This window comes from Lingula anatina, chromosome 1, assembly GCF_051362555.1.
Source record: "Lingula anatina isolate TDL-2025a chromosome 1, LinAna3.0, whole genome shotgun sequence".
NCBI classification, from domain to species: Eukaryota; Metazoa; Brachiopoda; class Lingulata; order Lingulida; family Lingulidae; genus Lingula; species Lingula anatina.
Genome location: NC_141767.1, coordinates 53,614,727 through 53,641,443, shown reverse-complemented (window position 1 = coordinate 53,641,443; position 26,717 = coordinate 53,614,727). Strand labels below are relative to the sequence as shown.

The 26,717-nt window shown below is 35.9% G+C and overlaps 1 protein-coding gene across 7 annotated transcripts in view; it reads left to right on the top strand.

Moving 5' to 3' along the window:
* The window catches only part of LOC106171793 (1-phosphatidylinositol 4,5-bisphosphate phosphodiesterase epsilon-1), a 90,576-nt gene that overhangs the window by 8,418 nt on the left and 55,441 nt on the right, over nt 1-26,717 (top strand). For 3 of the 7 annotated variants that reach the window (XM_087002469.1, XM_087002468.1, XM_013552657.2), the window contains exons 2-7: nt 289-397; nt 2,877-3,067; nt 8,165-8,914; nt 14,005-14,251; nt 20,757-20,911; nt 22,428-24,005. In XM_087002469.1, coding sequence (XP_086858595.1) covers nt 289-397; nt 2,877-3,067; nt 8,165-8,914; nt 14,005-14,251; nt 20,757-20,911; nt 22,428-24,005 — 3,030 coding nt within the window. Of the gene's footprint in view, nt 1-288; nt 398-794; nt 1,021-1,049; nt 1,071-2,876; nt 3,068-3,320; nt 3,378-8,164; nt 8,915-14,004; nt 14,252-20,756; nt 20,912-22,427; nt 24,006-26,717 lie in introns of those variants that run through there. The other 4 variants (XM_087002471.1, XM_087002472.1, XM_087002470.1 and 1 more) reach the window with 4 other exon arrangements.

Sequence of the window (26,717 nt, the reverse complement as noted above, 5' to 3'; positions counted from 1 at the left end):
GGCCTGTAGTTTTAAGTTATATTTTTCTGTTTTAAACGATATGTGCATAAAATTTAAGTCTGTATTCATGAATGCTATAACTCTACAACGACCAAAAATGTAGGCCTAAACCTGTTTTTCCAACTCTTATTCTTTTGCAAGGACACATTTTACTCACATTTTTTCGTTGTGTGGCCTACGTTATTGCTTGTATTGTATGCTTATAATCTTAATTTTTGTGACAAACTGTACCTTTATACCCCAAGAAACTGGAAAAATTAAATAATTTTTGAAAATTGATGCTTTCAGGGCTCCACACATGTGTTGGACAGACCACTCTTCCGCAAGATGAGCCTCAGGCGTAGCGATCGTGCTAAAGGCAAGTCGGTAATCTCAGTGGAAACCCTAGCAGAGAAAGGTAATGCTAATTAATTAAATGGAGCAGAGTTAATTAAGGGTAACCGCTGGAAACATTGTCCCCACGGGACATGTGGCCACTCCAGGCTTATGGACGAATAAAACGTTTTATTAATAGAAACTTTGTGATAACGATGGATAGGGGCCCTTGGGTAGGCCTACCAGTAGGGCCTACTTTTAAAATTTGTTGGGATTGGGACCTCATAATAGTTCAAATCAATTTACATTTTCTGGTACGTCTGCTCACCAAGTAAATTACTAACATAAATAGTTTAACGGGGAAAGATTTTAAATTTTCTGGAAATGGGACATATGTGACAAATCAAGATTGCAAGAACCGCGTAGGATACTTTAATAAACACCCCCTTTATTCATCCAATCAAATCGCAGGAGGGCTGCATTGTGCGGTTCTATCACCGGGAAATTCGTCTGGGTAGCATCCTTTTATTTCTCCAGTCCTCGAGTACAAGCCGGTTTAAACGTCCTTCTGGTGGTCATACTATAGACTGGGATGTGCGCTTTCATGGAAAATACTTAGATAGGATACTTGGAGACAGAAGACTCTCACTAATGTAAAGGAATAAAGCAACGAGAGCGTGGTTCTTGGTTCAAGTTGGGTGGCAGGTAAACCGGGTGCAATGCAGTCGTGTCATGGATTTAACAGTTATGCATGGGTTAGCATAAGCAGTGGGACTCTTTGATTATATCTAGGGAATTTTCAAACCAGAAAACAACTTTATCTGCATCATCCATTCCACGCTCGGCTGTCACCTTGATTGGATAGTAAACGATTGTCGTAAAATCGCTAAATGATATTAAAACCGGGTGCATAAACTTGAAAACCACCTAGGACAACCTTGGACTGCCACATTAATCCAAAAGAATGCAAAAATAAACTATAACAAGTGTTTAAAGCCTTCAAACCGAATGTCGTAAAGTCCCCATATATACCTCCATAGAGACAATAAAATAGAGTAAGCTTGTGAAACAAACCTGACCCAGTTCCAACAGAATAATCGAAATAAAATACTGCCGGGCATCGGAGCGGCCTAAAACTTGGCACGCTTACCGCTAATACTGCAGGCTACATCATCCCGTCGCTCGTTTGTAAATTCCGTGCATGGCATACGCTGTAAATCAAAATTCCACCTCTGATGTTTATCTCGGTCCTCTCTAACCTACCATTACGAAAAAGAAGCCATGCCATTGGCCAATGCGACCTCTGCAGTTACGTCATTTCCTGAATTGGATTGTTAAGAGGACCGAGATAAACATCAGAGGTGGAATTTTGATTTACAGCGTATGCCATGCACGGAATTTACAAACGAGCGACGGGATGATGTAGCCTGCAGTATTAGTGGTAAGTGTGCCAAGTTTTAGGCCGCTCCGATGCCCGGCAGTATTTTATTTCGATTATTCTGTTGGAACTGGGTCAGGTTTGTTTCACAAGCTTACTCTATTTTATTGTCTCTATGGAGGTATATGGGTGTTATAGTTTATTTTTGCATTCTTTTGGATTAATGTGGCAGTCCAAGATTGTCCTAGGTGGTTTTCAAGTTTATGCACCCGGTTTTAATATCATTTAGCGATTTTACGACAATCGTTTACTATCCAATCAAGGTGACAGCCGAGCGTGATCCATTCCTAGTAATGAACATAATATGTTACCATGGTTCTTTCGAATTTCAAGCCATCACATCTGTCTTAGACCCCATTCCCACAGATTTTAGATCGACCTATCCCTGTGGGGAGTCTCGCTAGACTACTGTCAGCTTAGCTGGCTTAAGCGTCTGTCCCGCCTACTAAAAGCTGTAAGGGGGTAATTAACTACTGTGCGCGCTTGGCTGACATCAATTTAGCGTGAACCCCCAGGGAGGTAGGTCGATCTAAATCTAAATCTCTGGATCGATCTAAAATCTCTGGCAATGCACCCTTGGTTTCTGTCGTACACACATGAAGTTTCAGACTTCGGTCTATTCCCCCCCCCCCTCCCCCCCCCCCATAGTAACTGTGCTTGACCAAGGAGGCGGAGCCTAAAGGCTGCCACGCGTACAAGTGAGTGACGTCACGACGCACTTCCGGTTTTTGTCGAGATCTTGAAGGGATTAGCTTTACGGTTTGCTGCAAATTTAAAGCGTTCTGTCTCAAAATATACGCAACCGCTTGGATTGAAATTTACAACACTTATTTTTCACATGATATCGCGCCTATGTGCATAATTTGAGAGCTTTAAGCTATCATATGTTTTCTACAGTGCCCATTCAAATTTGAAAGAGAGCTATTTTCTGTCGTTTTCTTGAAGGGCAAGTCTAAGGCCTTAAGCAGTCAACTTTATATTGATGTGGTTTTGTTTTTGAAGCTTACTTATCTACTTTGGACTTTTGACATAAGCTTTGCTCGCAGTTGGACTGTACGAAGTATTTTGATGATAGCTAGAACAAAAATTGAATATTTGCAGCCAGCATTCTCTTTTCTTTCAGATAAACCAAGATTTGAGGATATAGAAAGATGTCTTGGCACCTTGATCAAGCTTGCAGGAAATTCAGAATGTGTTCCATCTTTAGTGGAGGGCCTGGCATCATGTATGAATACAGTTATCTCAGTGGCTGACCAAACTGGAGCCCAGAGCATTGAAAAATGTACCAGTGAATTGTTCAACCAACTTATTACGGTAATTGTCATTATGTTTGTCAGGACAGTCAGCATTGGGTGTGACACATAGTCCAGGTGTAATACATTTGTCTGCATGGTTTCATATACATTAGTGTTTATGTGTTATGAAACTTGTCAGGTGTCTACATTAGGTATTGAACTATGCAGAACATAATTTGAAATTATCATGATATTTTTCAATGGAAGGGTGATCGAGAGGATTTGCTTTGTTCAATTTCAAATTGACATTTACAGAAAAATGTAGGCTTTCCAATAGATCTTTCTAGATGCATGCATTTTTCTATTTGTTTACTTTTCTGATATATAAGGTAAGCTTTCAGTCTGTTTCAAGTTTATTATAAGCTTTCCTTAGACTTTTAACTTCATATACAGTATATAAAGCAACTTTGTGATGTTGGTCTAAGTGTATTACACTTATGATTGGTTTATTGTTCATGTTCTTCATATATTTCAATTAGCTCTCTTCATCACAGAAAGTATACTTTGGTTTTGGGACATAACTACTTAAATTTGCATTTTGAAGAACAGCAGAAAAAAATTATAGCAAATTTTTCACAATGATCAGGAATATTCATTCAGCCTTAGTACATTCCTAGAAGGTATTCTTATTACTATGACCCTAAATGTAGGTCATTGTCTGATTAGAGTCATTTATGGGGTAATTTACTTGTTTGTTGTCTTTTTATTACTACTCACCAGTGCTGAAGAACATGAGATGTGGAAACCTGACTCCTGAGTGATATTGATCTCAAAGTAACTTCCAATATTGCTCATGAAACGTTTCAGTAAAGAGTCTGCATACAGGAGAGCAAAATTTAGGACTTACTGTACAGGAGACAGTATTGCAAATCGCTCACTCACTGTCTCACACATGCAAGCATATAGGCACACACACCTCATGATATATAGTTGCATACTAGTATATATGTTAACTGACAAATGTTTTTATTGTCTCCAAATTATATTAGGTGTATTATATTAATAACATGTTGGAATCCCACAACATGTACATATACAAAGAGAGATAATTGCAAGTGTAAATCCACAATATGAATTAGATAAATGCTAATTACACAATTATTAAGTCGTTGATTTGTAAATGCCAGTGATCACTTACCAAGAAGTAGTGGTATTTCCTCTACATGCAAAAGTAAATAATAATCTCAACTCTATCACTATAGAAAGCACTAAAAGATCAGTGGTACAATAAGCCCACTTCTTAATTACCTCCCCCATAATTACCTGAAGGCTATTGTATACTGACCATAGAAACCCAGGTACATTTGTTTACATGACTCCATATAACCCTTTAATTATCTTGTCTTAGCTCAAGGTATGCACTTGATCTGTTATGGTAAATAAGCTTGGTAAAGGATATACACATAATTTTGTTTTGTATTGTATTTTTGTTCTACAGTAAGATGGATTTTTAAAGAAGACTTAGATCTCAGGCTCAGCTATCTGGAGGCCCTGCCTCTCAGCCAGGAATAAAGCAGATTGTATGAAAAAAACCTAAACCATTGATCTTTTCACCCCTCATGATAGTATTTTACATAGTGCAAGTGTCAGGTGATAATGTAAATTGGAGTCTTCTGGTAATAAGCTCTCATATGAATAAGGCTATTTGAAAATCAATCATGGATTCTGAAATATCTGTAGACAATGACAGGATTTCATAATCAACAGAATAAGAGGCTTGAATTAAATATGTTTTGTGTATGAGTCCTGACCTTAAAGGTGGCTCACCATTCATATTAAAATAATGTTTTTTAAGCAAAATGTACTAGTACTAGTAACCTGTTTGTTAGTGCCCCAGTAAAGAACTAAAATATTAAATTTAGCTTGCTACCTGACCTCTGTATGTGGCAAAAGTGGTAACTGTCTTTCACCAGTTAAGTATAGAACCTGTAAAACTGATATTGGGACCTGCTAGCTAGTATGCTATATAGACCTGTGTCTTGAGTTTAGGTGATATAATTGCTTCAAATGGGAATTGCAAAAGTCTTATTCTAACATGTATTTCATTAAGTTTTGTTAGCAGTAGTGTAATTGATTAGACATGAGAGAGAGAGAGGAATAAGAGTTATGGGTGTTACAGTAGCAAGTTAGGGAGAGTATAGAGAATTCACATGAAATGCAAAGTTCAAAGAATATTGCATGCCTGTTTAAGACTGCTTCTCCATAAATTCATCTTACTTGTTGGATCGATCTAACTCGGTGGGGCTTCTCGCTAAATGATTTCAGTGTAATCAGCTTAATTGTCTGGCACACCCCCTTGAGCAACTAGGGGGTACGTAATTGACTATCGTAGGCATGAGTAGGCATGCCAGATATTTAAGCCGCCTACACTGAATGCAATTCGGCAAGAATCCCTGCAGAGTTAGATTGATCCAGCTAGTACAATGGGTTTATGGGAACACTCCCTAAGTTATGATTTATTTCTCAGTTTTTACATAATCTGTTGTTGATGGGTCACATTTTTAATGAATTACTTTTCAATCAAATCAAATGTAAATATAATTTTAATCAAATGAAATGTGAATGACAGAAGTCCACATATACCTTCCCAAATATTTTATTTGTAAACAGTTTCAGTCTTTTATACTGTACATATTGTTTTCTATAAAATGTGAGGAATCCCTTTCATCTTCATTTTGATCTGTGCCCATAGAGATACAAAATAGAATTTTTATGTTGTTTTACTGTATCCAGGGATATCCATATTGTGGGAAAAGAAATACGGCCTTAATTTCTCATTAGTTTAATTTCCTGTTTTCCCTAAAACCAATCAGCTGATAGATGGCCTCTCACTAGCATTGAAGGAAACCTGGACAAATTGTCTCTTGTGACTTGATACAAAACATTATGAGCATATATAGATACTTAGAGATGGCATTATTACCACCAGCCTTGTTTTAATGTCACTAGCACGGACTCATTTAGAAATTGGGTTAGAAAGAGGTTGTGTATTTGTAATAGCAGTAATTGCATGCAGCACTTAATTATCACATTGATACTATGTACTTGTCACCTGTAAAACACTTGGTAATATCATATCACAGGTATATCTCCATGTTACTTATTGCTATTAAGTGTTTTGTTTGTCTGTGTTATGGAAAGTGCAAATTTAGTTAGAAAATGTCAGGATTTTCTTTTCAACTTTTCTTGCTAGAAGTCATGCAAGCCTTGAACATCAGGAATTCCATTCTGTTATGTGGCATGCTCAAATACAGCTAATTTAAGCAGGATAAGGTTCTAATGTGTCATAATTAGACAGGAACAAGTATCTCACTCATATCTGTTCTTCTGGTCAGTTAGAACCTCCATTAATGACCAGGCATGGCCAGTTTGAAGTGTTCTGAACAAATGCTGCTGTAACATCAACTGCTGTACACTTATACTAAATCATCTGCCATTTTGATAAACTCCAGCATAATAATAATAATAATAATAATAAAAATAAACATCATGTTTTTTAATTTGATGATACATGTAATTAGGAGATAGATCAAAGTTGGAATTCACTTTTTAAGTTTCCATAATACACAGTTTAATTGATTTCAAGGTTATAAGCTAATGATGAAATACATGTCTTTTTAATGGCAGGCTATAAAATTCAAAATTAAGAATCATCCAAAAATGGACAGTTGAAATTCAACCTCAGCCGAAATGCAAACAGCTAGATCTTTTGAGTGAAATATACAAAACAAACAAGAATTCTAACAGAATTCTAAACTTACAGTATAAAATTGGAACTTAGGAGGATTCTTTGTACTAGCATTGAAAGCCCATTCTTTTTTAGATCGATCCAATTCACAGGAATTCTGGCTGATTGTAGTCAGATTAACTGAATGACATGCCTCCTCTGTTTCCAATGTACAATCACCAGTTTTTCTGTTTATTACTCAATGCCAGGAGGATGCATGTTAATCTTTTAATTTGATTGTGTTCAGCGAGAGTCTCCATGGAGTTGGTTTGATCTACCTAGAATGACAGTTTCATGGGGAATAGGCCTTAAGACTCTGAGCCTCCATACTAGTATATATATTTGTTACTGATAAAGCTGCTTTGACATCAGTCTCAGGTACTATGATAAATGCTGACCCAATAGTGTTTTAAGTATCATCCCCTTGTGCTGCTGAAGTCAACTGAAAAATCCTACTCTGTGGTGTACTAAAAATTCAGAGCTACCCAACTATACCAGACTTGGCACTGAATGATCCTGAATTCACTGGTAGGTCAGACCACACTACCTGTTTTCAAGGTGTGGTCCGTACGCACTTCGAAGTATGAGACGCGACACCGCTCTTACCTAGTATGCGATGTGATAGTGATGAATCTCAGCAGGGTTGGAAAGTGGAGCATCTCATCTCAAAATTTGTTCCAGGGTATGATACTGTGAAATGCGTACTGTCGCACACTTTGAAAATGGGTAGTGTGGTCCGATCTACCGGTGAATTCGGGATCATTTGGTGCCAAGTCTGGCAGTTGGGTAGGCCTGAAATTGCACCATCACAAAATTGATGCACTTTTAATATGATTTTTGAATAGGACTCTTAATACATTTTAAATGTCCTTGCTGTACTTTTAATTCTTGAATGCTTTTTATATATTTTATTATGCATGTAACATTTTTGTTAATATACTTTTTACTGTACAGTTTAACTGTTTTAGTTGCAAATAAATGCCATTATTAATTAATAATGCTATGTGACTATGTGAGCCACTCTCTAGTCTCATTTGAAGTTAGCCCAGATTGAAGTATTTATTGAAATGGCAGAGAACTCTGCACCCGCCTTACTAGTACTTGTATTTGCAGCGTTCTTTGAGGTGGAGTCCTTTGATTTACATCAAGTCAAAGACAATCTAAATAAACCTGATGTGAGTGGGCCCTAAATATTCTGTAGGCTTTGGAGTTTTTTTTTCAATATTTTGTACTGGTATGAACTAGTTTACAGCCTAGAAATTAGAAGGGCACTACATGCACACACACACACGCACACACACACACACACACACACACACGTTTTATATATTAATTGTGGAAATGTGTGTATAATAGTTGAAAAGATAATGATTTTTGTTATCTTTACAGACTTGCTATGAAGACTTGCAGAATGTTGGTGGCCAGAGAGAACGCTGTGCCTGCCTGCTTCACCTGTCCACTTTGCTGACTACATCAATACAACTGCTGAAAGGCAAGCAACCCCTCCACTTCACTGCACTCAATGCCATCAATAGGATTATTGACATATGTATTGTAAGCGGCTCGTATGATCAGCATGGAATTGGATCCCTTTACTTTCAGGATGAGAATAAGGAATTAAATTTCCTTGGGACCCTTCAAGATGGGGATGTTCTCCTGCCAGAAGGAAGCAGCAAGAAAAAAGAAGGGAAGTGCTCAAAACACAAACTTGCAGGAGAGTGTAAGAAAATGCATTACAAATGTCGAGAGCGAGATGCTCCCCATTTGGAAAAAGTTGAGCACTCCAAGTGTAAGTTCAAAGAGGGCAAATTAGGTGGGGAGGAGGAAGACGAATTTGAGGAGGAAAATGAAGACCATCTCTTGGGTGCTAGAACTCCACTGGAAATTCTTCTTCATTGTGATCCAGGCCCTGTGCTTAGTGTCCTGCACAATTCCATCACAATGCACAAACGAATCGTTGGGGCCCGTCAGAAATGTACACCGAGCACACGATGGCGCCACTGCACACACCATTGTTTGCAGATTCTCAGTGCCCGTGTACTTGCTCTCATGTGTCATGGTCCTTATGTACAGCACAAGGTTGTTACTGATGGCCATCTTAAATCTCTTGTGGAAGGGCTGGATCCCAACCATGACCCGGTGAGTTAGGGAAAAATTACCACACCATTAACAGTTTTTTTTCATTAAGTGTTTTTGTTTGTTTGTTTGTTGCAATCAGTATTACTTATATAGATGGCAGCGGATGCTTTTTTTGTAAAAATTTTTAAAAAGTGGCTTTTCTCATTGATGTTTGGTTCTTTTTCATTGTATCTTTGAAAAAGATCGGCATATTTGGTGCTAATTTCTTGGAAAAGAGTCAAGATATGGGAGCAACAGTGAATACCAATAGCAGTAGTACTAGTACCTTACTTTTGGTCAGTTTCGCCATACTTCACTTCAGTTTCGCCATACTTCACTATAAAATTGACCAAACTGTTCTTTGCTACCTGCATGTGTACACCAATATTGAAGAGATATGATATATTAAAAGCAAGGAGTGTTAGAGAAGTGTGTCCAGATTTTGCCATTTTGAACTAGGACCAATGAATCTAACAGGATAGGAAAGAGCCTTTTTCCTTTTGAACGGCTGTGAAGGGCAAAACTTTACCTGTTGTTTTACTTGACTTATTTTTATTGCCATGTTTATTTAAAATCATCATCTTTTCCACCATATTGGTTTTCCTGTCCATTTTTAATAATTCCCCTCAAACAAGTCTCTTTTTTCAGTTGGACTACACATTATCTTTCGTGTACAGTGTTTTGTTCAACTAGCTATAGCCCACTGATAATGATCAGTACTGCCAGCTTAAAGCTTCATAAAATATGATAGCTGCAACATGTATTTTTTATGTTAATGCCATAAAATTGGGGTTTAAGTCATTAATTCAGTGTTAGCAATCACAATCCCACTGATGGAGATCACAAACTGCAATTTTACTTAGAAGGCCTATGATTTACTAATAAAATTTTCATAGAAAGGAACACATTTATGACTGAATTCCCCACAAATGATTGCAACTGGTTGTTCAGTCATACTCAGTATTAGTATATATATATATATATGTCAACACATTATGAAAAATTCAGTTTTTTTAAGACTTTGCATAACAAACCTGCCAATAAAAATCAGCCAGTCAGCAGCAACATGTTGTTTATTGCGACAGTTACTGATAAAATTACCAAATTTCCTGCAGACTATCATGTACTGATTACAAACTCACCAATGAAATTAAAGTCATTATATAAGAAAACCTAATTGTTGGGATAGACCTGAGATCAAAAGGAGATCCCGATGAGGTAATTATATAATTGAACATAATTAAATTGGGCGTGCAGGCAGCGCGCAAACATCCAGCACTGAATCCTTATGAGATGAGAGCGATAAGAGATACACATGTATGTAAAAAAACACATCATGGAGTTTCTTGAGATAGATTGTTTCATGAAGCAGTGTCTGGTTAACCTAGCCTTGTTGTTGACTTAGACCCCATTTCCATTGATTTTAGATCGATCTATCCCTGTGGGGAGTCTCACTAGATTACTGTCAGCTTAGCCGGTTTAAGCATTTGTCCCGCCTACTAAAAGCTGTAAAGGGGTAATTAACTGTCGTGCGCGCTCGGCTGACTGCAATTTAGTGTGAACCCCCAGGGAGTTAGGTCGATCTATATCTAAATCTCTGGATCGATCTAAATCTCTGGGAATGCACCCTTGGTTTCTGTCGTACACACATGAAGTTTCAGACTTAGGGATCTGGGACCTTCTTTTCATCATGAACTTAACTTTGCAACATTTAAGTCTCTTATATCTTCAAAGCTGGCAGATATGAGCCCATAGTTACTATTGAAGTTGGATAAGAATTTGAATACTGGCAATTTAACTTTGACCTTGAAACTGACCTTTGTCCTACTTTTCACCATGAACTGATCAGTTCGAACTTTGCAAGGATTCTGTCCCTTATATCTCCAAAACTGGCAGAGATTGGCCCATAGTTACTATTGAACTTGAATAGGAAGATAAATAAGAATACTGGCAATCTAACTGTGATTTTGAAATTGACCTTTGACCTACTATTCACCACGAACTGAACTTTTCTATCCGTTATATCTCCAAAACTAGCAGAGATATCCCCATAGTTACTATTAAACTTGAATAGGCAGTCATATACTGGCAATCGAACTGTGATTTTGAAATTGACCTTTGACCTACTTTTCGCCATGAACTGCATTTCACAAATTTGGAATAAAACTATATTTACTCGTGATTTTGTTTTAAATGGTAAACAGAAATATTGAGAACTTTTGTTAACTGAATTTTGTAGAGCTTGTCAAGCACAACACTGAATGTGGTGGCCCTTTTTTTGCTTTGCCATACGAATGTGCTTACTCCAGCTGATGGTACAATACCCGGAGGTGGTATCGCCTCTCTGTTCCTCTAGTTTTAGGTTTATATCTGGTCTACAGAGTGAGGCTTTTAAAACAAGCAGTGCTTTTGGACTAGAAGTATATAGTATAGTATAAACATCTGCATTAGTACCAAATACCAGAATTGCATGTTGCTAGAATGTGTTCAGGATAGTTTTCACAAAAACAGGTTGAGCAGAAAGTCTTGAGAATATGTACTTTGATTGCATATTATACCTTTATCATCCACTTTCCCATGTAGTCATGGTTGGACTACTCCCTAGAAGGGATTTCATTGGGGTAGGGAGGCAGAGGGGTGCATTAAAGCATATACATCTTGAAGTTAGGTATAAAACATTTTTCTTAGCCTGGTTTTGTACAGGACCTTGGTGTCATTATCAAACCAATCCAATTTCCTCTAGCAGACAAGAAAGACACGTCTGTAGATTTCAGTTTGTATAATCATTTAAGTTCAGGTTCAGGTATGTTTTTTCTCAAACACACAGCTATTTCAAAATGTGTGCATGCTAAAGATGAGTCTAGAATGTGTGTTCATGTGTTTAAAAGAATCTCTGTCAAGCATATAACTTAAGGGAATGTCATATAATTGTCATATGTACAAACTTTTGACATTTTTTTTATTGAAAAAAAGGCATACATCTGCAGTAATTGACTTTTACCGAATCTAGTTACATTGCTACTCAAAGCACTTAAGTTATTAAAACCATTGTACAATAAATGATAGATGAGAATGCAAGTTAATATATTAGTTTTCATACTTAACATAATTTATCAAAATCTCATAGGATAAAACTATAAGCATTTCATTTTTTGTCTCTCCACCTGACTAAGTTAATGTTTTCAGGTACATGTAGCATGTGTGTCACTTTGTTGCCGGGTGACATGGACTTGTTGGGTTTCAAATGTTGTGACAATTTTTGCTTCTTTTAAGTGCTGCCTGTTTCTGTGAAAGAAGGATTGAGGTGATGTGAACTTACAAAATGCAGACAGAATATAACCCTGTATGAATTCCATCATAACCATAAAATATACCTCATACCTACAAGTCTTGTCGGTGCCATTACATACACCTAAAGGTTAACATCACCATCCAATATTTAGTTTGCTTTACCAAACATGCCAAGATGTGGAATGTTTTTTTTAAAGAGAGACACATATGTTTCTTACCTGTTAAATTTATGAGGATTCTGACTGATTTTATTAATAGCAACACAAAAGATCAGAAAGACATGCAGTTCTAAACTAATGTATTTTTTATACTTTCTCCCCTGTTGATATGACAGACACTAATTGAATTGAATCTAAAATGCTTGAAGCTAGGATTTTTCTCACCATAAGTAGGCATTGGCAATTTTGTTTAATTTTATAAAAAATCCCAATACCTAAAGCACTAAATTGAATGTCCTGTTTGTTCACTCAGGGTATCTTATGATGCATTTTTAATCAAAATTATGCCAGGGTATTTAAATAACTGGTGGAGTGATGCGCAGGAATACCCCACTGGAAAATAAAGGGATAGGTAAAAACCTTGCCATGGAACTGAAGTTGGCGATGCTCTTATGTTCAATTGCAGTTGTATCTTTTTTTCATCTACTTAGTCATATTTAGGAAATACAATTACCTGTATTTTTGTAGTATGATCTGGTTTTCAAGTATGATCAGTGTATTAGTGTACAGATGTGATAAGTGTGAGAATTGCAATGTGGATGCTCAATTGTTGTAGCAGAAAAAACAGTCATATTTGGGTCAAATACGTATCATAAGGTATAATATTAATGCTGTTAATCTCCATCTGTATGTTTCAACTCTTTTTTTTTTTGGTTATTTTATACTGTCGCAAAGGTGGCATATTTCTTGTAAAAAAATGTTTTTAAAATTGGGGGGGGGGGGATTATTGCAAAAAATGCAGAAAATTGCTTTGAATGTTTGTTTTTACCTCTGAAAATTTGGGGTTTTGCTATGAGGAATGTCCACTATTTTGAAGGCACAGGGTTGGGTATCCTGAAGGGTTAGCTATGAAGAGACACGCTCCTTCTTTATAAGGTCAGTACACCATTTTAGGATGCTGACACATGACACAATGTTGCTTGTAGCCAGTTATTCCGCTAGGCACTCTTATTAAATATCGGGAATTTTTCCAGGGGGCACAATTATTCTGCTAGGCATTATTTTTAATTTCGGAAAGTTTTCTGGGGGGCACAATTATTCTGGTAGGCACTATTATTCGGCACTTCAGAGTAAGTGCCAGGGACTGGATTTTATTGTAGGTAACACCTATAGTACATTACCAGGTAACAAGGTATTGCTACCAAAATTTCAAGATGGTAGCATTTTGGCCCAGTTTCACAATTTTGTGTACCATTTGCTAATGTTGCTACGGCTTATCTCTAGCCCCTATTGCTTGATTTACTAAGGTGTAATTTCATGATAATTTTAATTTTACATGAGACAAAATGTCTTTTTTAAAGTCATTCTGTCCTTGTGCTCTGTCTATACACCTATTTCATCAAAGTCAACATTTGTTAGAGCGGTCCCTCAACATAACAGTCATTCGTCACATAGAAACACCTGCGTCAAGAATGTCTTTCTTGTGTTTTATCTAGAAATTCAGCAATTTAGGAATGTTAATGCATTTTCAGGTCTGGTTTTTATGATAGTTGATCAGATGTGTGAGTTAATTATGTTCCTCGTAGTTCCCTCACTTATTAAGACAACAATGTATGCAACTGTGCACTAAAATCAATTACAAATGATTTTGTTTCATTTCAGCATCTCCTTTGCCTCATACTACAGGCCTTGGCCACCATAGCATTGAACCCTTCTTACCATCAAGCCCTCGCTGAGGCAGACATAGCTGACGTGCTGATGCAGCTTCTCCTTCCCTCTGATGAATGGTATTATACTAACCACAGCACCAAGTATGCCTGCTACGTCAAGTACCATGCAGCCAGAATCTTGGTCTACATGGGCTACTTCCACAAGCTTGGGGGAAGGGTCGATCTCTTTGATATGAAATGTGGGTATATGTAAATTCATAAGGCACATTTAGAACTGGAAGTACCTTTACCCAGATAAATAGATAACATATAGACTCCTTTTACAATTTAGAACTTAAATTTCAAGTCCCCTGTTCAATGTAGGGGTTTGGTGTTGCAATTTCAACCATACCTGGCTTATGAATAGATAACATATAGACTGCTATTACAGTTTAGAACTTAAATTTTATGTCCCCTGTTCAATATAGTGGTTTGGTGGTGCCATTACAACCATACCTGGCTTAAGTTAGTGTAGCTCTGAATGTGCCTTCTTAATCATACCTAGAGGAAACTAGCTCTGGCATGATTTATAAGTTGTTATTAACTTTGGTACAAGATTTTCAATTAAGCTGAAAAGCCTTCTTAAGATAAGTAAAGATGTGACATAAGGACAAAAAAGTTTTAAGCACTGATTAATATGACAAATCGTATGCCTATAAATAGTCTCATGCAATAATTATTATATTTATTAAGATTGTTCTAAGTTTGTCAAAATGCCCTAATTATGTTGGTAAACCACATTTGCCATACTTTAGGGAAAGAAAAGCCTCTAAGTTGTTCAATGTGTGTGAGATGAATTTCAGAAAATTTTTGCAATTTGCGTGCTGTTACAAATCTCAATGCACTAATTAGATATGTGAATGGGGTTTACTTGTGGAATAGATCAGTGGTTGTGGCTCTCTCCCAGAAGGTCCACAAAATTGTATTATCTTACATTAAGTTGCTGAATTTATTTTGATCTTCAACAAAAAGGTTCCCGATGGTGGTGCCTTCTACTTTCTCCATGCATTTTGTATGTTATTTACTCAGAAATGAATGGGTACATGCACTTTTCTCTCTCTCTCTCTCTCTCACACACACATCCATATTGACCATGCCTGGTGGTATCATGTATGTAGCTGAGGAACTTGTTTTGTAGTTTTATAACCATTCCATGGCTCGCATAAGCTACCCAAACAGATTACCCAAACCAGAAACCGATTAGAAAGTGTTCAAGTGTTCATGTAAGTCTAGCTAATTTAAGTAACTGTGGAAAAGATAATTGCTCACACAGACTCTTTACAGATACCAAAATCTGCAGTATATATTGTTAAGACTAATTATATGACTTGTTGTTGTGAAGTTTTTTGTTTTTTTTTTGGAAACCAAATATGATGACTTTTTAGAACCCTGCTTCACCTTAAAGTTGATAATACTTTCTACCAGACTTAAACATCAAAAGTTTGACAATCTGTGAATATTCCATTGAGTAAAGTGTGGGTGAAATATTTAATAAAATCTAAATTTTTGAACATGGTAAGAATGTGTACAATTGACAACTTGTTGAAGGCAAAAAGAAAAAATACCAACCTCACTGATAACATAAGGTGATATGTTTTAATGTGTTTGATACTAAGCACAGTTTTATGGACCCATTGATGAAATTAAAAAAGAAAACCCTGAAGCTAGCATTCCAAAATTCACTGGAAAACCTACTGAAATGTTCAAACTATAGAAACTTTTTAATGCTTATTGTGCATGTTTTTGAAAATGTCCCAGAGTTTTATTTTTATTATGCAAAGCTTCTAATCTTTCCCAAGCCAAGGCCAAAATAATAATAAAAAAACTCAAATTAAAGTTTAATCTGATATACATGATGTTATTTCCTTCTGTACCTCACAAGGTCCAAGCCTTGGTGCCTCTTGAGTTTATGCAAGAAATAAAATTGTCTATATAATACACAAAACAAGACAATTTTCAAAACTTTTTGTCCATTTTCTTTTTTACCAAGAGAAAATTAGGTAATTCCAATTGCAGTATGATGGTTTCAGTATCTGGCCAGACTTATAGAACTAAATTATTCAATTAGAAATGGTATAAAATGTCAAATCCAAGTGCATGGACAGGGCACACGATGAACAGTGATTAGGAGAAAATTGCTTTTTTGTGAAAGAAAATTTGATTTGGCACAAAAATCTCAGATAGGATACCTTTGATTATCATCATAAGATTGAAAAAACTTGAAAACAAAGTAACTGTGACAATTGTGAATTGGTCTTCTTGTTACTTTGGTGAAATGACTAATTATTTACCAAAATTTGTTTTGGAAAGAGTATATGGATTTGACTTGTTTGCTAGAAAATGAATTAATGCTGTAGCTTACATATGACTTCATAGAATTGTTTTGAACAATTATCCACTTTATGACACTTTAATTTGTCTCTCAATATGATTTTGGCTTTTCAAGCATTCCAATCAGAATTCCCACTGCTGGGCCTGTCAAATGCAGATACATCAGAAATGCCAGTTGCCTATGGGATAGCTCAATAATAAAATAGCTATTTTAAGCACATGTTAAAGGTGGATAAAATAAATAAGTTAAAAAAGGGAGATGATTTTTCTGCAGGTGCACTTTTATCTTATTGATAAGAAAGTAAATTTTATCCCTATACTTTTTTGACAAAAGTCAGGGATCATGTTTTCCTGCTTGTCTGTGCGCCTGTGCTAACCCATCGTAGACCATTAGAGTGAGGAAGTTCAAACTTTGGGTATTGATAGACCTGTCATTAGGGATGTGCATGGATACTTCAGAATTTTATTGTGCCTGGGGGTTTGGGTTGTCCCTGGGGGCGGATGATTCGAATATCTTTTCCAATTGTAATTTTTCCTAGCTCCTCCTACCCCACTAGAGTAAGAAAGTTCAAATTTTGGGAATTGATAATCCTATCATAAGAGATGTGCATAGGCACTTAGGGATTTTAGTTTGCCAGGAGGTAGGCTGCCTCTGGGGGGTGGATGATCCCAATGTTTTTAACATTGTAATTACTGCTTTTTCCACCTAGACCATTAGAGTGATGAAGTAAAAACTTTCATGGTTGATAAGACATATCATCAGGGAGGTGGCTAAGCCAGTCATGTGTGCATGGGAGTTGGGCTGTCTTGGGGGGGAGGCATGGATGTTCTTTTTTACATTAAGCTTTTTTTATTAATATAATTATAGTGTTATTATGAAGATTATTAGTAGTAATTATACATATTGACCCCAGACATTGTCATAGATGTCAAGGAATGGAATCTCTGAGGGTGAGCTACTCTTAACAATGTGAGGAAGTGCCAGAATATGTGAAGGCTACCCATCAACACCATATAGCGTTAATTGTGATACTGTTAACCAGTATCCACTTCACCTTCATATTCTGTTTGTATTATGTTTGGCATATTTGTTATAGCAATGAGATCATACAAAAATAATGTGGAGGTGTATTTTTTAGAAGATTGAGTTCCAATTATGCATGGGTATTGATTTGGCATATCCTGCTAATGCAGAATAAATTCTTTATATTGTTATAGCAGGATATACCAATTATTTCAACTTCAAGGCACAGTGTTATGAACTGCAGGAGATACCTGTTAATAAGGAGAGAGGTCCCTATAATTGATCAAATCAAAGCATATTCCAAAGTGTAATTATTTTGAGAGGTTCTCATTAAGTAATGTCAATCTTTGTGTTAATATCATTTCCTGCTGCAAATAGAAAGAGGTTAATATATTAAAGGAAACTTAAGATACATTAATTTTGTGATCCATATTTGGCAGAAATGCATTAGAAACCAATGAATATATTATGGTGAATATATTCCTTAGAATGGCAAGGACTCTTGGTATAAAATTATTTAATTTAGGAATGCCTTTGAAATTTCCAAATGAAAAAATTGGTGTTTTTATTTAAGAATTGTAGTTTAAAAGTACACATGATACTGCTTTGTAAAAACTATTGCCAGTTAAGGTGTGCTCACCAGATGGAAATAAAGTTATATGTGAGGATTTTCCTAAAACAATCAAAGAGATAAAAATTGCAATTAAACCTTGAAAAATAAAACATCTTGTTAGGAGCATAAGTGGAAATGAAGAAAGATTATATAAATAGATACAAAGCTGAAGTTCTCACCCCTTACTGTGGGAATAAAGGCATGTCAGTCAATTAAAAGGTGACTGAAATTAAAGTTGGATGTGCATTACCTTATGTTTAGGAAAACTTTTAACATAACTTTTAAACCACTGACTGTTAACCCTGGAAAAAAAAACGCAATCTTTAAGTAGAGCACAAGCAGGATTTAGATAAAGAATAAGCATAAACAGCAAATAATATGTAAATCATAAACAACTCAATCACCTGTATCCTGGATAAGATCTGTACTTTAAATATTTGCTTCATAGATCATAGATTTCTGCAAGGCTCTTGATAGTATAGGGTAGAGGGCATGCTCTTAAAAATGTTGAACTGAATGGAAATATACCTGTGCTTATATTGCATCCATGCATGTATGTAGCAAGGCCATAGCCTCTGTAAACCTTGAGGCAATATCAGATTAAAATTAAGATTATTGATTTGCCAAGATATTGACTCATTTTTGTATGAAGTTGGAGGTTCCATACTTACCAGACCTTAGTCTTTATCTGCTGTTTCTTAAGCACAGTAAAAGATGTATTTTGTGTATTAATTTCAAGACATTGAAATTAATAACACTAATGATAATGATGGTTATGATTATAATGATAATAATTTAACAGCTCATGAGCTCTAAATATCACAGTGTTATATTTGTCAGGTCTCTCTCTAAACACACAAACACACACGCACACATAGTGTGCTTGTGTGTATGTGTGTGTGTATATATGTGTTGCAGATGATATACCTAATAAAACTGATATTATATATTATATATTTTATGATAAAAAATTAAAAGACAATAGTTACATTGACTGCACTACTCTTTTTGAATTTCCTAAATAATGACATGTGATTTGAGTTAGGGGAAGTTCTTTTTTACATAGCTATTTGGATATATCTGGATATTACTCTCATGGTCTTATGGCTTAAGAAATATATATAAACTCCAAACTTATAACACAGAAAGATGACCTGTATAAATATATGTATTCTTACTCTTTGATGAAACAGTCATGCAATTTTATTGTATTCCTGATTTCTGATTTAAAGGTCAGAATCCTAGGAGTTGTGTGAATATTAGTCTGACATTAGGTTCACAAGTGCACATGTCCACAAAGTTTTTCCCAATATGTTTATAGGCAATGTGTATCTTCATTACATATACATCTTAAGGGTGTATTTAGATATATCAGATATTCATTACATATACATCTTAAGGGTGTCTTTAGATATATCAGATATTTTTCTCTGACACAATTGATCCTTTTACACGTCATTGGGTATTTCAGTATCTCCATATTAAATTAGGTATGTCTGTGTGCTTTTGCTGTATCTTAATCCTAACTATGGTTTCTTGCCTTCCTTCCAGTTCCACTATGAAAAAGTCATAAGTCATATTATTTTATAATTTTGTTGCTATTTTTCTACTTTATTGTGTATACAAAATATAGCAATGAAATAAGACACATTCACACACATACATACACACTATATCCTACTGCTGTCTGTGTTTGCAAGTCTTGCTGTTATATTTCTTCTGTAGTTGTCATGCTATATGGCCTTAGGAGGTTATTTTATGAAACTTACTGTAATAATCCTTACTCTTATTTTGTCTTTGAATTGTCACAAAGAGTTTTGCCATTGATCTACACAGTTAGCCATTATATACTATAAATATAACTTTAAAGAGAAATAAAATAAAAGAACCAGAAATAAATAGGTATTTTCAGTAAATACTGAACAACATAAATTGATTGATTCTTTTGAAATCAGGGGATAGTGTGATTGGTGAAAGTAGAATAAACGAGAGAAGATCTGGCAGGGAAATTGCCTATTAAGTCTAAATCAGGAAATTATTCACCTACAGAGCATGGACTTGCAGATGGATTTTTCCCCAATGTGTTGAAGGTTAAGATGTACTTGTGGTTATTAAGTCTTTTTTCATTTGAAGAAAATTTGTCTGTCAAGAGAGGGCAGATCAGTTCACAAATGACTATTCATAATAGGACAAAAACATGTCCTTTACAACAATATTTCAGGTGTTTAAGTTTGAAAAGTGACCTTTTTAAAAATTAATTTCCAATATTGTATCAGTGTACATTTAGAGGGATTTTATTAGAATTAACCAAGTGCTGTTATATATTGATAGTATAGACTCATCTTCTCCAAGGTGCATCAAACATGATATCCCTTGCTGTTCACAGTTTTGTGCATTGAAGATGAAATACGTGGTATATCTGGCTTGGAAATTGTGAAGTAGGAAAAAGGGGCAAATTGGTGTTAGATACTGCATGAAGACGGGTGTTCATTACACTTTTTAATAAAGGTTTCATCTCATTGCCCAATGTCAGTGTGAAAAAATACAGATATGTCTTTTTCCCTTAATATATTCATTTATCAATTTACTTTATTTTCTGTGAGGGGCCCTTATCAAAAATAAAGAAAATTGATAAATAAATATTTAAAAAAACTTTATTATGAAATGTTTCCACTAGCATTATTCTCTTTTTTCCCCTGAAGAGAAACCTCGCAATAATGTTATACCTCCCTTTCAGTATTCCAAGACAAAGCCTCCAATCCTCTGCTCCAAGTGCACTCTCCAGAAGACAGTTTTATTGAGTTGATGGCTCTTGGAAAAGTGATTAAGAAAGACGGCCAGGGATACATTGAGGCAGGCTCACCAGAGGGTTTGGTAATGGCAATCATACAGGTAATAAAACTCATTTTAGGAGCATGATAAATGTATTTCATTTACTACAAATCTGGCAAAAGTTAATTTGTCGTTAAACAAAAACATGGGTAAGAAGATAAAGATCATTGAAGGTGTTATTTCAAGGACATGTGTATATATATATTGTCATTAATCATGGGAGCATATGTTATAGAATAATTATGACATAAGTAATCTGTTCTGTATATCCTCAAATCAATCAGTGGGTGTAAATTAATCTGTAGATATTAATGAATTTTCCATGTAATCTGCACATGTTGAACTGCACCTTGATTTCTAAGAACTCTGGAAATGCCAAGTGTGTTAGGATTACTTCTAATATAAGTTACAGTGGGGGATGAAATATGCCATAGACTAAGTAAGATAATGTATTTGGAAATATAAGCTAGCATTACTTCTATAATAAAAGTTGTGGCAGATGAAATATGTCTTAGGTAATGTTTTTTTTTTTGTTAACTCTGTTGAAAAGAAATAAAAGTGAAACAATTGTAAGAATTCATTCAAGTTACAGAGAGGGGTGAAATATATCTTAGAATATGTTAGATAATGTATTTTGGGGATAAAGGTAGCATTGCTTCTAACATAAATTGCAGTGGGGGGGGGGGGTGAAATATGTCTTAGGCTAAGTTAGATAAATTTGTTTTGGGTTAACTCTGTTAAAGATATGTAATATGTATGTAAGCACAAAGAATTATTCTTGCAGTGTTCATGCTCCTTTTTTCCTCATGCCAAATGCTTTAATGTAACATAAAGAAAATCATTACTTTAAACCTAAGGCAATTTCCCTTTATAAGACACAGAAGTGGCATTTGGTTGTGCATTGCCCCAAGCCCTGCTGTGGTATCAGAGCTCAATTGCTACATTATTTTAGATAGTTGTTTATTGATTTTGATAAAGAACTTGCATAATGTAGCATTGGATATCTGTGTTGGATTATCTGCCCATATCTTTGGTTTCTATTACAAGGTGGACTAGATACCAACTATCTTATCAGCTGTTGTACACTGGTTTAATATTTCTATATTATCCTGTTCTAAGACTACATGGACTTTTTGCAACCCTCCCTCTCCCTATGCAATAATATTAAGCTTAGGAATATTTGAATTGGGTTGTTCTCCTGCCTGTCTCTCCGTTTCCTGAAAGGGGCTTTTTCGTTTTCAATCAATTCCTTCAAATCATTACACTGGCAAACCAACTAAGAGTTGTTCATTTGGGTACCATTTCTTGATTTCTCCATTAAATAATTGGTAATGAGAAGCTTTCATGTTACCAGAATAAATTTATCAGGAATATTGCCTTTGGTATCAGTGTCACCTCAAACACATATCTCTTGACATTGTCATGAATATACATCAAGAAATCCTGCTTAACAATTATGGATTTAAATAATTGATTGGATGGTGCCATGTGTCTTCACATTTCTACTTTTTGCGAACAAGTCTTTGGTATAACCAGTTTAGCTATAATATTTCATGACAACACATTATCTTTACAGGATGCTGTAGAAGAGGAACACAATTATTTGCTGTCCACCTTGTGTGGTGTGCCCAATCAGACCTTACAAGTGTCTCCAGAGGTTGCACAGTCCAAAACTGCCACAAAGCCAACAACTTCTAAGACATCCAGACCCACGGATTCTGAGGAATATCTGCTGCAGTTATATCACAAGCCATTCCGAGAACTCTTCTACTCTGCCATGCCCCTGCTGATTCACCCTGTGATAGTTATTCGTTTGTTATACCACAAGATGTTTGGAAGCCTTGTAAGAAGAAAGCTGCCAGACCTTAAGGACCAGGAGAATGATGAAGATGCCATGAAGGAAAGTTACCACAAGAAAAGAAGGCTTACTTATGGGAACTGTAATGGACAGAATCATAAATTTGACGGGGATGATTTTGGACCACCTGATTGGGTGGAATCCCCTGTAATGGCGTCAGGGTCAACAACTAATGCTGCTGTCAAAACGCTGGCTAGGAATGTGGTTTTTCCTGCTCCATTGGAGCTGCAGATAGCCATGACACCCTCGCCTCAGATCAGTGATTTAGATTTGTACCATGATAAATCTGACAGCAATGGTAAGGAGGAGGGTAAAATAAGTTCCAGTCGGAGGATATTCCATAGGAGTTCAAAGAAAAGCATATCGAAGTCTGTTGCCAATCTGCATTCCAATTCAAGCCCACCCCAAAATAGTCCAGAGGAAAAGGCTCAAAATTACGACATACTTGCATTCCAAAGGGAGCTTATAAATTTGCCAACATTTGTGTTAGATACACCGCAAGTGTCTCCTATGCCTTCTAGGTCCAACTCTGTACCAGATATGAGAGAACTGACCAATAAAGATGGACACTCAGTGGCTGCTACAATGAGTGACCACAATATAAGATGTTCAGGCTCTCTAGAAACAAAGACTCAAGAAGCAGAAAAGATGAAAGAAGTAAAAGAATCTGATAAAAAACTTGTTAAACAGAGCCAAGTTAAGTCTCGTCCTGTGTTTGTTTTGGAAGACGCAACTTGCACCAGTTCAGACACAGAGCCTTGTCACTCACACCGTGCTTTAACTATTGGAGATACTCAATCTGTAGGCATTGCAAGAATTCATGCTGTCAAGAGGCATGCAGAGGTTAAAGCAATGAATGCTCATCTACAGGTTAAACATCAATCTTCTCATCAGCCATTGCCATCCCCCTATCCATCAAATCATCTTTATCATCACCGTAATCATCATCATCATCATCACCTCAGCCATGCAGCTACTTCGCCCATGCAAAGCCAGCTTGGTCTACCTCGAACACCCATGTTGTGCATTTCCTCTGCTTCTGTCACGTCTTTACGCTCTGATGTTAGTTTTCATTCCGTATATTCCAGTCACCATTACTTTGGTGGCATGGAGGTACCACTGCAACACAAAGCAGTGATGAAAATCATAGAGTCCTGGGTGAATGTGTGCAGTGCAGACTTTGAGAATGATCTCCTCGCTAGCTCTGAGATGAAGGACTTTCTCAATAAAATGCAAAGCCTTGGATCAGATTATAGACAGTGGTGTAGAAATATGTGGATCATGCTAAAACTGGAGGTAAGATATACATGTTGAGTTCAGTTTCTTTTTAATGAAGTAGCAGAAAAGTGTTAAGTGTGCTTTAAAGTACTTTGAAAATTTTGAATAGACAATTAAGGAAACAAGGAATAAAATTGTAAAAATATAACAAAGATGTTGAAAGGTAGAGAGTACTAGGCAGAGACCAGAATCTTACAGGGGCACTTGTTTTATTCTGCACCTTGGAGACTAAGTAATTTATTACCAAGTTTAATGACGTAATGACTACCTTTTTCTAAACTTACAATTTACACTGGAGTAAGAGAGACACATAGCCCCATCTGTAGGTCAACATCTACATTACTATGATAATTAAGCTTTTGTGATACAATTTGCACAATATATATTAGGACTAAAAATTTACCAGTTACACCTGTGTAAAGAAATGATTTCATGGTCACATGTGGTATACATAGAGGATTTAGAAGCTGAGATTGGTTGCTGTAAGGCCGCATTCACATCGAGTAGAGCCATGGCTCAACTCGATGTGAATGCGGCCTAAGGGATGATCTTTTATTTCAGCTAATCTCCAGTGAAGGGACCCAACGCTGTGTTGTTGGATTGATATTGAACTTATGTGCAGACTTTTTAATTACAGGTGGGACTGGGAGATATGAACAGAGACTGATTCAATTCACCATGCTATTGAATGCCTGTATTGGGAAGTAACAAATGTATCTCATTTATTTGCAGTAAACTCATCTTCTGAGCCATACCCACTTTCCCAATTAACATATCTAGCCATCTATGACAGGTGCCTAGGGATGAAATGCTTCGGAAAACAATTTTATTTAAACCTTCCATCATTAGCACTGAGCCAGTTAATAATCTAGCCAACATGCGTAGTGCCCAGAGATGTGATATTCAGGAATTTGGTTGTATTTGCATCTATCATGGAATGTGCATTATAGCTGTCAGATTTTTTAGATAATTTTTTTCTTACACTTATGCTCTGTGCTGCCCCCTTTTTATGGACTGTTTCCAAAGTAATACATATGTCACATGGAAAATAAACTGAGCAGGTATGAATAAAGTAAATATGGTAAGATACCCTTGACAAAATCTTGTGTGTTATTGATTGTTAATTAAGTCACAATATATCAAACTCCATGCATTTGTGTATCAGGTGCCTTAGGTCTTAGGGTCAGATGAGAGGGGTGATTTTGAGTTCATTCATGTCCTTTATACTTGTTAATTTATTTAACCAAATAAAAGGAAAAACTTTAGACCATATCTTATTGGAGATAAAGATGATCTGTCAACGATATAAACCAATTCAGGGGAGAGAATGTTGTCATGCAAATAGTTATGATATTTATGTGAAACTGAATTTTGATCTTCGTGAAAGACATACAGGTAGCTAATTAATTATCATACTGTATGCACAAGGAACCATTAATCTATGCACATAAGAGACTAGACTCAGCCTCCAACTTCCAAGCCTAATTTGCCTTTAAAATCATTTAAAGATTTGGGAAGGTTTCATACTTTTGAAATGACCATTAAGTAACTTGTAATAAAGAGATTTCTTATTAGGCAGCATTCACAGCAGAGGACTAACAGATCCTTGGGTCAAATTTGGCTGACCCACTTGAATGCTTGTTGCATAATCCCTGCAGGGGGAATCCATTCAGCGTCTATAGACTAGGGAATAATGCAGTAAGGTTTTAACTGGTTTGCCATATTTGACCCGCGGATCTGTTAGTCCACCGTTTTGAATGTAGCCTTAGACATTTTGCAGCAAAGATTTAACTCTCACTTGGAAAATAAGTCTTTTTTTTTTTTTACTGATAAAACCTGACCCACATTGGTAGCTCTGAGGTGATAATGTTGACTTATTATTTTGCAGTGCTCTTCCTGAGCTGCACAATATTAAACTTTAGAACTGAAAATATCACACTGACACAAAAATGCAGATATTTCCTTATCTGAGATGTCATGTGGAACTGTAGTTTAGAAAAAAATTATCAAAAAAGTGGCCAGATTTTAGTTACCGTTTGGTAACAGTGGTTTTGTGATTATCTTGTCAAGGTGCATCTCTTTCCCAGACCCAAGCTAGATGCATTATTGGTGAAGGATACTTAACAAAATTCACCTCCACAATCCCTCTGATTCTGTGAGGATAAGTTTATCTTTAGTGTCTCTTATTTGTCTTACTGTCAGCTTATTGTTGTATACAAAAATCAATACAGTATACGTGCAGTAGCAATGAACACAATGCTGCTATACTAGTTGTGAAATTCAGAAATATGATCTGTTATATGGAAGACTTTGTGACAGTCTTCTTAGAGCAGTGAAGTACTGCACAGTAAACGAATACTTGCATTAAGTCAGTGCTCTTATCTTCCTTGACATTTATAGAATAGTTACTCCATATATGCATTGATTTAGAAAGCCTTTCATAAATGGTGTTCATAAAAAAGCAATATTTTCAAGGTTTCATTTTTCAAATTCAATCAATTTTAATAGCCTGTTCAGCTTAACAACTGAATTAACAGTAAGATCCAATATAAGATATCCTAAGTTAATGTTACGTATAAAGGGTGGGTGAATTCCTGGTAAAATATATATATATACCAGTTCCACTAGTTTCTTATATGGCTTAACTTAAGTCAAAATACCAAGTCATAAACTAAAATAATTCCTTGTTGTAAATTGACCTATTCATCCATCCCTCCAGTACCAGGCCTC